We start from the raw sequence: 13661 nt of genomic DNA, 5'->3' as shown, positions 1-13661 counted from the left end.
ATTACTTTTTGGAATATATCGAGACGACCGATAAACACAACCGATGCGCTTGGTTGTTCGACTCGAAAATGGGGGCCAATTTATGGGCACTAGCAATCACAGAGCACGCGGTTCGCGGCGAAACGTTCGCTATCCGGCTCGAAGGACCATATGTTAGCGTGAGGTCCAAAAATCGCGCGAAAATCACCAATGACCAATTTCGCAAAATTGCTGTTAAAACTAAAAATACTATCAGAACCTCCTGATAACCGCTATAAGTTTGCTTCACAGCCTGGTGGCCCACCCTTGCCAAGCTTATTGAATCAATTATAAGAATGGCAATAAAACTGCTTTAAAACCACATGGAAAGAGTACCGCATACTGTAAGCAACTGGCATTACCTCTTTAAGAGCGCAATAAGTTTGGTTGCATTATTGCGCTCTGCTACTTGCCACAATAAGTCCAAATCAACTTTTCATTGCTTGACAGCAACCGTAATAAGTTGATTTGTTGTGCCGTTCCTGCACACACACCAGAACATCACGCCACTTTTTTTAATAAGGAAATCTTTCGTCGCGGGAGAAATGTTTCACCTGTGTTGGTTATCATCGTGCAATCGATTTTATTTGATGGTGATATTGTAGAAAGATAAGGAATAAGGAGGGGTTTTTGGTAGGTTTTGTAGCTCTCAAGCATATGCGCTAAAATTTTGTCGTGCATTTTGAGATCATAGGCGCTTAAAATTTATGCGCATCAAAATAGTACGGGCTTACAAAAATGATCTCATTGTTAGCAAAAATGAATTGGATTGTTTCAGCTCAGTTTTTCAGAAAAAAAATCTAGCCGTGTTCTTCAATACAGAGATAGATCAAAATCAACTTTGGATATTCAATTTATTTGTTGGTCAGACGACGATTCGATTTTCGTTTCAAAATTATAAAAAGTTTCAAAAATATCAATATGGCGCGGTTGGTAATTAGTTGGCATTAATCGTAGCCGCAATAAGCCTAGTTCAATGATATATATGTTGTAAGGTGCGGCAAAGGTTGGATGCCTGCATTATTAGAGAAAAATATGGTGAATCCCTGAGGCCTAGACAACTTTATTTTTATGAAAAATCTGACATCACACCGACGATAATGAGGAATCGACAAATTTTGATATAAATAGAGAGGTGCACGAAAAATGCAACGATACATACTTAGTTTAATTGAATATTGAATATATTTCGAAATATATCAATAGTGTCTTGCCCCTACCTTATTTTTAAGGACGCATAATTTAACGACATAGGAAATTATTTTCAACCAAAACAAGACAAACTGGCGATTAAATTTAAAAAATACTACCGAAAAGTACTAAGTTTGCTGTGTTACTTTATTAGATTTTTGGAGTTCTACGTCATCAATGTTCACAAATGCGCTGCAAGATGCTCTAAAGCATTTTACACACATCTTACGGAGACTGCGACAGAATTCTGCATCACACTAAACCAACTCAGCTGCTTTTGTCTCACCTGTATGTATATCATTGCCTGCATATATTTGTTTACAAGTTTGACAGGTTAAAACTGGGCATTTGAATGACCGCAATAAAACTGGTTTCTATGTTATATGACAGCAAGCTAGAGTGGTTTTAAGGGGCGATAGATAGTAATAATAAAACCAATAATAAAGCAAAATCGCATTGACTCTTGCCGGTTTTATTGGAAGTTTTATTGACAGCTATCAGTGTTCATTACAACTTGCTATTTTTGGCAGCAGGTTTAACCGCCATAAATCCGTTGGTTATATTCATTGCTGTGATAAAACCGTTAGAAAACCAAGTAGCTATAGAATTGTTACTTGGCCGGACACACTATCAGGGAATTTCTAGAAGCGGAATGAAATAAAGCGTGCGTGGTTACTTCTAACAAAATTTAATTCTAGCTGTCTTTCGATGTACAATGTGGGGTTCTTATAGGGAGTTAAACAAAGAAAGTTCCAGTGCGTCTTGAACTGTCCTACAGGTCAGACGTTTTTTCGGTTGCTTGTGGACTGGTCTTTGACTGCCTATAGCTTCAAAGTTTGTGTTTTGTCAGTGTGTCTTTTAAAGACTACCTGAAAGTTATTTCCCATCAGTCTTTCTCAAGACTACCTACTTTTGAATTTAACATTTGTTTTAACTTTTTTCGTATCACCTGAAATGGCTGGACGGAAAAAGAAACCTCGCATCGCTGCGGGGAGGAAAAGAGAGGCATCTCTTTCTGACACATCGAGTGTCTGTAGTGACAATCCTTTTGATATTTTACCTGAGCAAGAAGCTGGTGAAATGGAAGTTATTAATAATGAAACTATACAAAATATAAAATTTTTAAAAAAGGAGAAAGTTCCACCTATTGTGGTAACTATTTCTTCTGAATTTAATATATTCAAAAAGGAACTTTCAACGTTTGTTTCTGACGTTAAAGTTACCTATCAAATTGGCCGTAGAGGTGAATGCCGCTTATTAGCCGACTCAGTAAAGGGTCGTGATCGTCTTGTCCAGTATTTAACTGACAAGATGTACAAATTTTTTACATATGACACCAAGAACGCCAAGCCGTTCAAGGTTGTCTTGAAAGGTCTCACCAACGATCAAACCGTTGATGAGATCAAACTTACTTTAACAGAATTACTTGGCATAGCCCCTACCCAAGTAATTCTAATGAAACAAAAATCACGAGGCGAAAACAGTCAGAGAACTGGAATTTCCCTTGTTAATTATTTAATTCATTTTAACCGCAATGAGGTTAACAACTTAAAATTTTTTGAAAAAGCACATGCTTTGTATAATGTGCGTGTAAAGTGGGAAATTTATAGGAAGTATGGCGGAGGTGAAAAGCATATCACCCAATGCCGTACTTGCCAACGTTATGGCCATGGTTCCAAATTCTGTAACATGGACCAAAAATGTCTTAATTGTGGAGACTCTTCTCACAAAAAGGACACATGTCCTGTGAAAGAGAGTAAAAATTTTCGCTGTGCGAATTGTAACGGCAACCATATGTCAAATTTTTATCAATGCCCAGTCCGTTTAGCAATTGTTAAGGCAAGGCAAGGTAAACAAAATTCAATTTCTCAATTAAAACCAACTTCAAAACAAAATTCTCCAAGCGTACCAGTGACACATAGTTTACCTACTCCTTTGCATACCCGTTTAACTTATGCACAGGTTACAGGTAGTTCGAACATTATACCGCCTAGTGTTGGTAGTTCGAAAATGACCGTTAATATGGGTAAACAAAACACGCTAGAAAATAATTGTACACCTATCACTCCAGCTAATATTGCTACCGAAAATATTTTTTCTAATGTCAACTGCCTGGGGCCTATTACGGCAGGTAAACTTTCTTTTTTGCAACAGGCAATGTTCGATCTTATGAACGCCATGTTGCAGGCAAAATCAATGTTTGAAGCCATTCAAATAGGCACAAATTTTACTATTAAAATTGTTTCTAATTTAAAATTTAGCAATGATTTTAAATAAAACAATTAAAATATTAAATTGGAATGCTCGCTCATTGAAGGCCAATGAGAATGAGCTTTTTAATTTTTTAACAGTAAATAATGTGCATATTGCAATTATTACTGAAACATTTTTGAAACCTAACATAAAATTAAAATATGATCCCAATTACGTGGTTCATAGATACGATAGGATTCAGGGTTCCGGCGGTGGAGTTGCAATTGTTATTCATCGCCGAATCAAACATCGTGCTCTTCCCCATCTTGAGACGAAAGTTATTGAAACTTTGGGAATTGAAGTTCAAACTGAACTTGGGATTTTATTTATTGCCGCAGCATATTTACCATTTCAATGCACACGCGAGCTCAAAAATTATTTTAAAGGTGATTTACAAAAACTCACCAGAAATCGTTCGAAATTTTTCATAATCGGCGATTTTAACGCTAAACATCGTTCATGGAATAATTCTCAAAGTAATTCCAATGGCAAAATTTTATTCAACGATTGTTCTTCAGGATACTATTCTATTTTGTCTCCGAATAGTCCTACATGCTTTTCTTCTGTAAGAAACCCTTCAACAATTGATTTGGTGCTTACAGATCAAAGTCATGTATGTAGTGATTTGATCACACATGCTGACTTTGATTCTGATCATCTTCCAATAACTTTCTCTTTATCACATGAATCAGTTTTAAACCCTATGAGCTCTGTTTTTAATTATAACAAGGCTAATTGGGAAAGATACAAAACTCATATTGAGAGAAATTTCAATAATGAGCTTGATTTGCAAAACGAAGTGAATATTGATTCCGCTTTGGACGCATTAAAATGTGCAATTGTTGATGCCAGAAATTATTCTGTTCCAAAGGCTCAAGTGAAATTTGATTCACCAATAATTGACGAAAATCTTCAACTTCTAATTCGTTTGAAAAATGTCCGCAGACGTCAATATCAACGTTCTCGTGACCCTGTTTTTAAAACTATTTATAAAGATTTACAGAAAGAGATTAAACATAGATTTACTCTTCTGAGAAATCAAAATTTTGAGACTAAAGTTGAAAAATTGAAACCATATTCAAAACCATTTTGGAAGCTGTCGAAGATTCTTAAGAAACCTTCAAAGCCTATTCCAGTTTTAAAAGATGGTGAACGTTTTCTTGTATCCAATGAACAAAAGGCTCAAAGACTTGCTCAGCAGTTTGAGAGTGTTCATAACTCAAATTTGAATTTTGTGAGTCCAATTGAAAATGAAGTCACACGTCAATTTGATTTAATTTCTTCCCAGAATATTTTACCTGCAGAAATAATTGAAACTAACTTGAATGAGATTAAATCAATTATTAAAAATTTCAAAAATATGAAAGCACCTGGCGACGATGGAATCTTTAATATACTAATCAAACATCTCCCTGAGAGCACAATGGAATTTTTAGTGAAAATTTTCAATTGCTGCTTCAAAATTGCATATTTTCCCAAATTATGGAAAAATGCAAAAATTACTCCAATTTTAAAGCCGGATAAGAATCCAGCTGAAGTTTCAAGTTACCGACCAATCAGTTTGCTTTCTTCAATAAGTAAACTGTTTGAGAGAATTATTCTTAACAGAATGATGTCACACATCAACGAAAATTCAATTTTTGCAAATGAACAGTTTGGATTTCGCCATGGGCATTCCACTACTCATCAATTGCTCAGAGTTACTAATATGATACGAGCTAACAAATCTGAAGGTTATTCCACTGGAGCTGCTCTTTTAGACATAGAAAAAGCATTCGACAGTGTTTGGCATAAAGGTTTGATTGCGAAATTGCAAACTTTTAATTTTCCGATTTTCCTAATCAAAATTTTAAAAAATTATCTTACTGATCGAACTCTGCAGGTTGTCTATCAGAATTCAAAATCTGATAGATTTCCTGTCAGAGCAGGTGTACCTCAAGGTTCAGTCTTGGGTCCAGTCCTGTACAACATATTCACTTCAGATCTTCCTGATTTGCCTCCAGGATGCACAAAGTCATTGTTCTGCGATGACACAAGCATTTCCGTAAAAGGAAAAAGCCTTCGTGTCATATGCAGTCGATTGCAGAAAAGTTTAGATATTTTTTCTTCCTACTTGCAAAAGTGGAAAATCTCTCCCAATGCTTCTAAAACTCAAATGATAATTTTTCCGCATAAGCCTAGGGCGTCTTTCCTCAAGCCAAACAATAATCACGTTGTCAAGATGAATGGGGTTATTTTAAGTTGGTCCGACAAGGTTAAGTACTTGGGACTAATTTATGATAAAAAACTTATTTTCAAAGAGCACATTGAGAGTATACAAGCCAAGTGCATCAAATATACGAGATGTTTATATCCTCTCATTAACAGGAATTCTAAACTTTGTTTAAAGAACAAACTTTTGATTTACAAACAAATTTTTAGACCAGCAATGCTTTATGCTGTACCGATCTGGTCAAGTTGCTGTTCAACAAGTAAGAAAACGCTCCAAAGGATTCAGAATAAAATTCTGAAAATGATTTTGAAGCGTCCTCCTTGGTTTGGTACACTCGAATTACATAGACTTACTGGTGTTGAACCATTAGAAGCTATGTCAAATAAAATTATTAACAATTTTCGACAAAAATCGTTGCAATCCTCAATTGCTACGATAAGCTCTCTTTATAGCCAATAAGTTAGCAATTAAGTTAGTTGTAAGTTTACTTCCCCTTTTCTGACAAGTAGGTTTAAATCCCTACGAATGATAAGTCCTTATTGTGAAAGCAAACAAATCCTAACAATTAAAATTTCAAATTTCTAACAGTGTTGAGAAGTCACCATTTGTGATTGGACACACATACTCATTATTTACTAATATTTATCATAAATACTTAAGCTACTAACAAATCTCCCCTTAAAAAAAAAAAAAAAAAAAAACAAAGAAAGTTGAATCGCCTGAAGAGAGAGATAAAAAAATGTGGATTCTGACGTCATCGATGCAGGGCGAAAACACTCTCGCTCGCGATTGCAGCAAATAGGGTTCGGCTCCTCATTATGGCTCTAACACAGTTCTTATGTCCTGATTCAAATAATAACAAGTTAAAATTCGCATGTGGAAAGTCTACAGAGTTTTTAGAAAAATACAATAGTATAAAAATAATAGCAAATCCAAGAGGTAATCCAAAAGGTAAGAGAAAAGCAAGAAAGTGAGAACCAAAAATCATCAAATGGTCGAAACTTAAGTGTCAAGTGTTATAAGTAGACGGAAGAAAATAGTGGTTATTCCTCGAACCAGATCATACATTTTTTTTCTATTTCTTCTTCAAAGTACTTTGTATCCAAAGACTGGTAGAGCTATGAGTATTTAATTTACTGTTACTTTTTGATTAAAAATTAATAATTCCAAGAATGTTGAATATTTTTTTGACATTTCACGAATGTTGAGTTTTCAAACCTTCGTTCTAGCAGCACTGCATTAGTAGAGGAAAGTGATGACAATGCATCTCAATTAAAATTGTGGAGGTGCGGAAGAATAAAAAGTTCGTTAGCATAAGACAGCAAATTGTCAACGATGTAAGCTAAGTGCATCGCGAAACATGGTTCATTTGCTGAGTATAAGATCACGCTTTATTCTGTTCGGTTCTTTATAAATAGGGGAACTGCTCCATTATTCATCTCGGCCCTTATATTCATCCCATACAACACGAAGACACAATTGAAAACAGGAAAAAACGCATATTTTCTAACTCAACCAATCTGCTAATCCATGGAATGGATTCTTCTTAGTTCACTTTAGATTTCTCATAAAATAGAATCTTCAAAAACTCACTTAAAAGCTCTAAATTTGATATTATAGTCGGGCATCTGCACTCGAAAACTCATTTGATTAAATCACCTACCTCAGAAAACAAAATCCGCGCATCGTTCTGTACGGCTACAACGGGACTCGTTCAGCAGCCAACCAAAGTTTCTTTCATCACTAGCGGACCACCTCTTATTTTAATCACTAAACAAAATCACTCACTACACTAAGAACACTTTAATCTTTGAAATGTTCACCTAAAATTTCCAAAAACAAGCTTTAATAAGCAGAAATGTATTAGATAAATTTCTACAATTCCTAAATTTCACATGTATGTATTTTCATCTGTTTTCTTTAATTCTACAAGAGCACATAAGCGTATTTTGTGTATTTTGTGTATTTGTTCAATGATTTTGTGAAAGTTTGGTGTTTATCCCGTGCATTCTTCGTGAATATCGGCTTAATGAGATGAATAATGGAGCAGTTCCCCTACTATAATGATATTCAGCCCATGATTTATAGATACATGGTGTAACGGTTTGAACAAAAAGTAGTCGCGCGGTGAGGTAGCTTTTTTGCACTGGAAGGATGGAAACGAAACCTGGCTCCGTGGCTCTGTGGTTAGCGATGTCGGTCGGCTAGCTCTCTGCTCACACGGTTGTGATATCGGGCTCGATTCCCGATCGAGTCGAGGATCTTTTCGAGCTGGAAATTCTCTCGACTCAGCACTGGGTCACGGTGTATCGTTGTACTTATCCTACACATGCAAAAGGTGCCAAAAAACAGTATCGATAACGAATTCTCTCAACTAATCTAGCTAATCGAGACCGCTATTAACCCCAAGGCTAAGCGTTCGATATTGTTGTATATGGAAACGAAACGTCGTTGAGTGACAGCTAGCAATTTTTTAAATAACAGCAGTCCATTTGTTTTCGGTGTCTCATCAGTTGAATGAAAGATTAGTGCGCTATTCAAAATTTTTCTCAGTTCAAGGCAGCAAAAGAAGGTGACTGAGAATCTGGGCGATAGATACTCTAGATTCTGGAGCACACAGTCAAGCAGTTTAAAAGGACTGAACAGAAACCACTATTGACAATTTCACTAAATTCGACTTTGACTTTGATACATTATGAAGAAAATTTAAAATTTTTGAAAAAATCAAGGAAATAAAAAAGCCAATCAAACAATGAAAAATATTGGAAGTAAAACAGATGAATTGAAAAAAGTTTCGGCAACGTTAAAACCGTCAATAATCATAAATTTTGAAAATATTGATATTGAAAATTGGATTTTCAAAGCCTTTTTATTCATAATTTTGAGATGGTTATTGTTCGAACTATATAAACAATTTGAAAATGTTTACAGCTCTAGTAGTAATTATTTTCTGTTCTGTTCAACAAAAGAAAGGCTAAAAACAAACAAAGTGTAACCATCTGAAAATGTCATAATGGTTTTCAATTTAATGAAAAAAAAAAAAAACAAAAAGGCAGACACTCTTTCGCCACAAACACAAACAAAACGGCAACCTTGATTGACTGCGACTAAGAGTCCTTTTGCAGGTTTCATTTTCGCTTCGGGGTGCTTTCGAGATGTAGCGAGTATATTATTCAACGTTTCATTACACATGTGCCCGTCCCCAAGCTACCTAGCAAGGGAAGAAAAACATATAAAAACCAGCATCCACCAGGTTTTTTGCCGGAACAAAAGTGGTTCCTTTATGCTGCAACCATGAAACCTTTTCGTTTCGTTGTTTCGCCTGTCTTTTTGTTGGTGTTACCATGCATTGTCAAGTATGAAATCAAGGGGTTGTACTGAGGGTAGTAAGACACCAGATTATTGTGCTTTTTTCGTGCGATAAAAGTTGCAGTAAATCGGGGGAAAAACGAAAGAAAAAAAAGGAACTAATCAAGTGAAAACGAAGCAGCGTTGGCGAACAGAGCATCCATAGTAGGCCACTCATGACACGACAGACACAGATAACTTTGAGTGACAAAGACAGCTAGTAAATAAATGGAGCATTGTCTGGTAGATAGTAAATTGAGGTGTTTGAATGCAACAATGACTTCGGTCTGGGCAACGAAGTAAGGGGGCGATTGCATTGTGTTGCTATTTTTCTCTCTCTCCATCTCTATTCGTGGGAAATGAAGTTTACTTTGACTGCTTTTGTGGCAAATGACTCATTTTTACATCTTATATCTTCCAGCTGTACTTCTGAAGATGGTAACAAAAGAGGAAGTAAAAGAAACTCTTGAGAGAACAGATACGTAACGACTTCAGTTTCGTAGTATCGAAAGTTTCGATAAAACTTTGGTTCTGGATGGGAACTTTCTTCAAAGCGCGTTGTAGAAAATGCTCGGTGTTGGGCAGAAGTGTAAACATTTTCACCAGCAGGAAGCACATTGCGGCACTTCCGATTACAAATTTATTTCCCAACAATCTGATGAAACGGAGTGCAACAAAGATACAATCGAATCGGTTCTATTTTCTCACTTGCCTACATATCGAACAGAAAACGAGAACTGCATTTGACCTGGTTGGACTGGTGCCAGCGCGCTTCACTGGTTGTGCTCTGTCTTCTGGAAGCCGGAAATATTCTCTGCAAAGTCCACATAATCAAACCGCTCCACCGGCTGGCCGTCCCGGTTGATCAGGGGCCCTCGGGTCACGGCCGCATCCTCCAGGGCCTGTTCGGCATCATCCGGTGTGAACCGGTCACCGTAGCTCATGATGTCGAACATGAACCTAAACAGATGCACTTCCGGTGTCGTTTAATTACTTTCACTCGAGATGAATGTAGTTTACTCACTGGTTCTTATCGATGAAACCGGTGTTGGCTTTGTCCCAATGCCGAAATGCGTTCAGCATCACATCCATCGGTGCCAGGCCGTTCGCTTTCTGCAGGATGAGTAGCAGGAATACGTCCAGATTGAGCGGCTGCACGACCTGTGAACGAAAAATTGCAAATTTGTTAGCACTCTTAGTTTTTCAACCAATTTTAAGGATATTTCGTACAGTTTTAATAGAAATTCATTTCATTCTGATTTCGCACAGCCTCAGTGCACTAATCAATTGAGGAGAATTATTACTACTCGATGTTGACTTCCATTGTCAGAATGGACTGCGTCTAAACTCTGCCTGTACAAACAGCCCGGTATCGGGCTGCATGTAGTTTGCAATTTTCATTATGCATTCATAGCTCCGTTCAAACCGGTTCTGCATATGAACTTATTCAATTTTCCATCGTGTTTTCCCACAACGGCACTTATCGTGTTAAATTACATTCAAAGTCTCGTTATAGCCGGCAGGTGGCGCACACATCGCTTTACAAATCCAATCGATGATGGTTCGAACAACAACAAAAACATTGCACGCCTGCTTGGTTCGAGCTTGCTTGCAAAGTGCAAACGTTTCAAAGTATGAATTTCACACGAATCCCTCATAGCAGGCCAAGCATGCCATAATTGGATTTTAATTATGATTTTCCGCATCACGTCCCACCCGGACAGAATGCAGTGCGTAATTTCGGCTCTAATACCTGCACACACACAGACGCACTTACGCCATCGAACATTTTCATAATCTCCCCGTCGGATTTATCCAGACCCAACGTCAGGAAGGTATTCCGCAGGTCCTGCTCACTGATAACGCCATCACCGTCCAGGTCGAACAAACAGAAGGCCTTCTTCAGCTCGTACACCTTCGGTTGGTTGAGGTCCTTCAGAAAGTCCATCGCTCCGTCCGGCATCCTTGAGCCTAGATTTCACTTACGACGTGAAAGGGAAGCAAATAAAAACGTTGGAATTTTTTTCTCCTCCACCGGTGAAAAATGACACAAACTAAAGAATGCTTCTCGGCAAAGTGCGCTTATATAGTTTCGCCGAAGATCTTTTTGCGGAGATTCTCTATTAAAGGGCCACCGCCCGCGGTCCGGTGTGTGGTTTCAAGTTTGAGCGCGCACCTGTGCATCCGCATGGAATAGAGTTGGGTACTTTTTTTCTCGACAGACGGACAGAGTTTTATTTCAATAATTTTATAAAGAAAGTGAAAACTATCAGTGTGATAAAATCTTTAATTGGGAGTAATTCAGCCGAAATCCGCTTAATCATAACTTAATAAGCTGTAAGTTAACAAAATTGTTCGTTATGATGTTATCAACTCGTTCTGTAGTTATTGCTGCTGTACTACTTTGCTACCCGTATTATGGTTACCATGAAATCAAGTAAATTTCGTGTTCTGTTGCTTTTCCTAGTGGGAAAAAATACTATTCAAGTCAAGTATTGGCTTAAGTATTAAGTATTGGTGTTATGCAACATCTGGCTTTTGAGTGTTAGTCAGTATTTATTGGAATTTACAAGGCATAATATTAATCAACTACTTTGAACGTGGTGGTCAATAAACAATATTGTACATTAATGGATCGGTTGAATGTTGACATCATGATGGAACGGCATAAAGTGCTCCTTCACCACAACTACGCTCCTGCTCATTCTGTCCGCGATACCACCATGAAATTGAAAGAATTGCGCTACGAACTTTTTTTCTTCTTATATCATATTTGTCTATGTCTATGTCTAATAACATATTTGATGCGTCTTATAAAGTTTACTTCCCACTCTCCATGTTTTTAATTATAAAACTGTGGGTCATCTGTCAGTGACTTTACAAACACAAAAGTCCTCAAAAACATTATTGTGATGAAAATTTCCGACCTTTTCAAAATTGTACATCATTTATTGACTACGGGTCATCCATAGATTACGTTTAAAGGTTAAAGAAATATTAAATAACACAAAAAGCAAAGCAAAGCCTTGGTGCTACATCCCGATTCGGAACTTGACCTTCTGTTTACTATACACAGACTTCGCAGCCAACCGTTAAGTGTACAGGACAATTGCGGGGCTAGCGCTACGATCCTACTGACACTAACAGTTTCTCCCGAGCCGGGACTCGAACATACGACGACTGGCTTGTTAGGCCAGCATCGTACCTCGAGACCAGATGGGGAGGCTCTTAAACATTAAATACCCATGTACTCCTTATTCTACGCGTGTTTACGCGGAAAAGTTTAACCCTTTAGTGCCCAAATTAATTTTTGGACGAATTTCAAAAAATCATTATGAAGCTTTATAGCAAGCAAGCATAGCATAGCAAAAGGGATTGCACACATCGTAGGTGGCTATAGGGGTACTGGGGGTAAGCCCGGCCCCCTAACGAAAATTATTCTTTAGTAGGACTTGATGGCAAATATTGTTATATTTCTTTCACAGAATCATTGCCCAGATTGTTTCTACAAGATATGAAAGCTTTCAGTACTTTCAAACTGTTTTTTTCCAAGGAATAGTGAAGTTTTGAAACCAAGATAAAAACGACGTTTAGCAACCAGTGCGGGTGAAACCGGCACCCCTTGGGGGTAACACCGGCACTTAAGTTTGTTAATGAATTTACTCGAATTAACTGAGCCAATTTGAATTCGGAAACCGCCAAATAAGTGATCTTACATTTCTGTATGTTACAGTTGAATTTGGTTGCTGTCGGTTAGCTGGTTCTGGGGAGATTGACGGAACAAGTTCCGGTGAACATTATGTATAAACAATGAAAGAATTTGATACTCGACAAGCATGTGGCACTTTAAATCATATTATTAACTAGTTTAATCGAAGCCAGGATCACATTGACCACACCGGAGCATGTTCCAAATGCCACCGGGAAAGCGGTCAGCTCTGTGACTTGATTCAGTACATTTGACACTTCTAATAACCCTTGAAATCATTTATAAATCACAGAGGAACTTGAGTGCATGGTTCTAAGTCGATTTATTAATTTATTTAGCAGCGAGACATCTGTAATAGATGAGAAATTCGTGTCAGTAACATTCAACTAGCCTCAGACCATGTCGGGCCTACCCCATTCACTGGGTGACAGTGTTACCTTGACAGCACACATTTTTTAAAAAAGAGTATTTCTAAAAATTTATCGCTTCAATTTACCTCAGATCGAACTCCTCTGATTGCTAACAATACAGGCAATAAATTGTAGAGCAACGAAAAATTATTTTAGTCTCTTCAAATGATTAAAAGCTTAAGTTCCACTCACGAAAAATTACATCCGTTTACGCAGAAGCTGCAGTAGCGTATGTTTTATCTATTATTTTGACGTTTGACGTTTCACGGTGGCTTCGATGTATCATAAAATGTCTAAAATATTAAATACCAACACTTCACATATTCCAAAACACATTTAATTAGCGTTTTCTAGTAAAATCATAGGGGTGACGGTCTTACCCTCAGTGCCGGGCTTACCCCCAGTACGCCTACTATGTTCAGCTTAGGATAAATATAGTGATAATAATAATAACTTCACAAGCACATCATCTGTTGTCACAGGAAAGAAATTTAGGATCCTTCTTACAGATGATGTGAGT

At 37.3% G+C, this 13661-nt stretch overlaps 1 protein-coding gene across 1 annotated transcript; it reads right to left on the bottom strand.

The window, feature by feature from the left end:
• Positions 1 to 9621: 9621 nt before the first annotated feature.
• LOC129730967 (myosin regulatory light chain, smooth muscle) lies at positions 9622 to 11095 on the bottom strand. The gene is made up of 3 exons (XM_055690678.1): positions 10800 to 11095; positions 10047 to 10183; positions 9622 to 9982 (listed from the first exon to the last, which is right to left on the bottom strand). The coding sequence occupies exons 1-3, from the start codon at positions 10983 to 10985 to the stop codon at positions 9796 to 9798; spliced, it is 510 nt and encodes a 169-aa protein (XP_055546653.1). The 5' UTR covers positions 10986 to 11095; the 3' UTR covers positions 9622 to 9795.
• Between the last annotated feature and the right edge of the window lie 2566 nt (positions 11096 to 13661).

Source organism: Wyeomyia smithii, chromosome 1 (assembly GCF_029784165.1).
Source record: "Wyeomyia smithii strain HCP4-BCI-WySm-NY-G18 chromosome 1, ASM2978416v1, whole genome shotgun sequence".
Taxonomy (NCBI): domain Eukaryota; kingdom Metazoa; phylum Arthropoda; class Insecta; order Diptera; family Culicidae; genus Wyeomyia; species Wyeomyia smithii.
This window is presented reverse-complemented; position numbering and strand designations above follow the sequence as displayed.

Bases quoted from the DNA above. Each gene is read 5' to 3' on its own strand.
- LOC129730967 (XM_055690678.1), bottom strand. From the start codon at position 10,985: ATGCCGGACGGAGCGATGGACTTTCTGAAGGACCTCAACCAACCGAAG. The intron at 10,184-10,799 runs GTAAGTGCGTCT...TTTCGTTCACAG, and splicing joins TTATGAAAATGTTCGATGGC to GTCGTGCAGCCGCTCAATCT. The intron at 9,983-10,046 runs GTGAGTAAACTA...GCATCTGTTTAG, and splicing joins GGTTTCATCGATAAGAACCA to GTTCATGTTCGACATCATGA.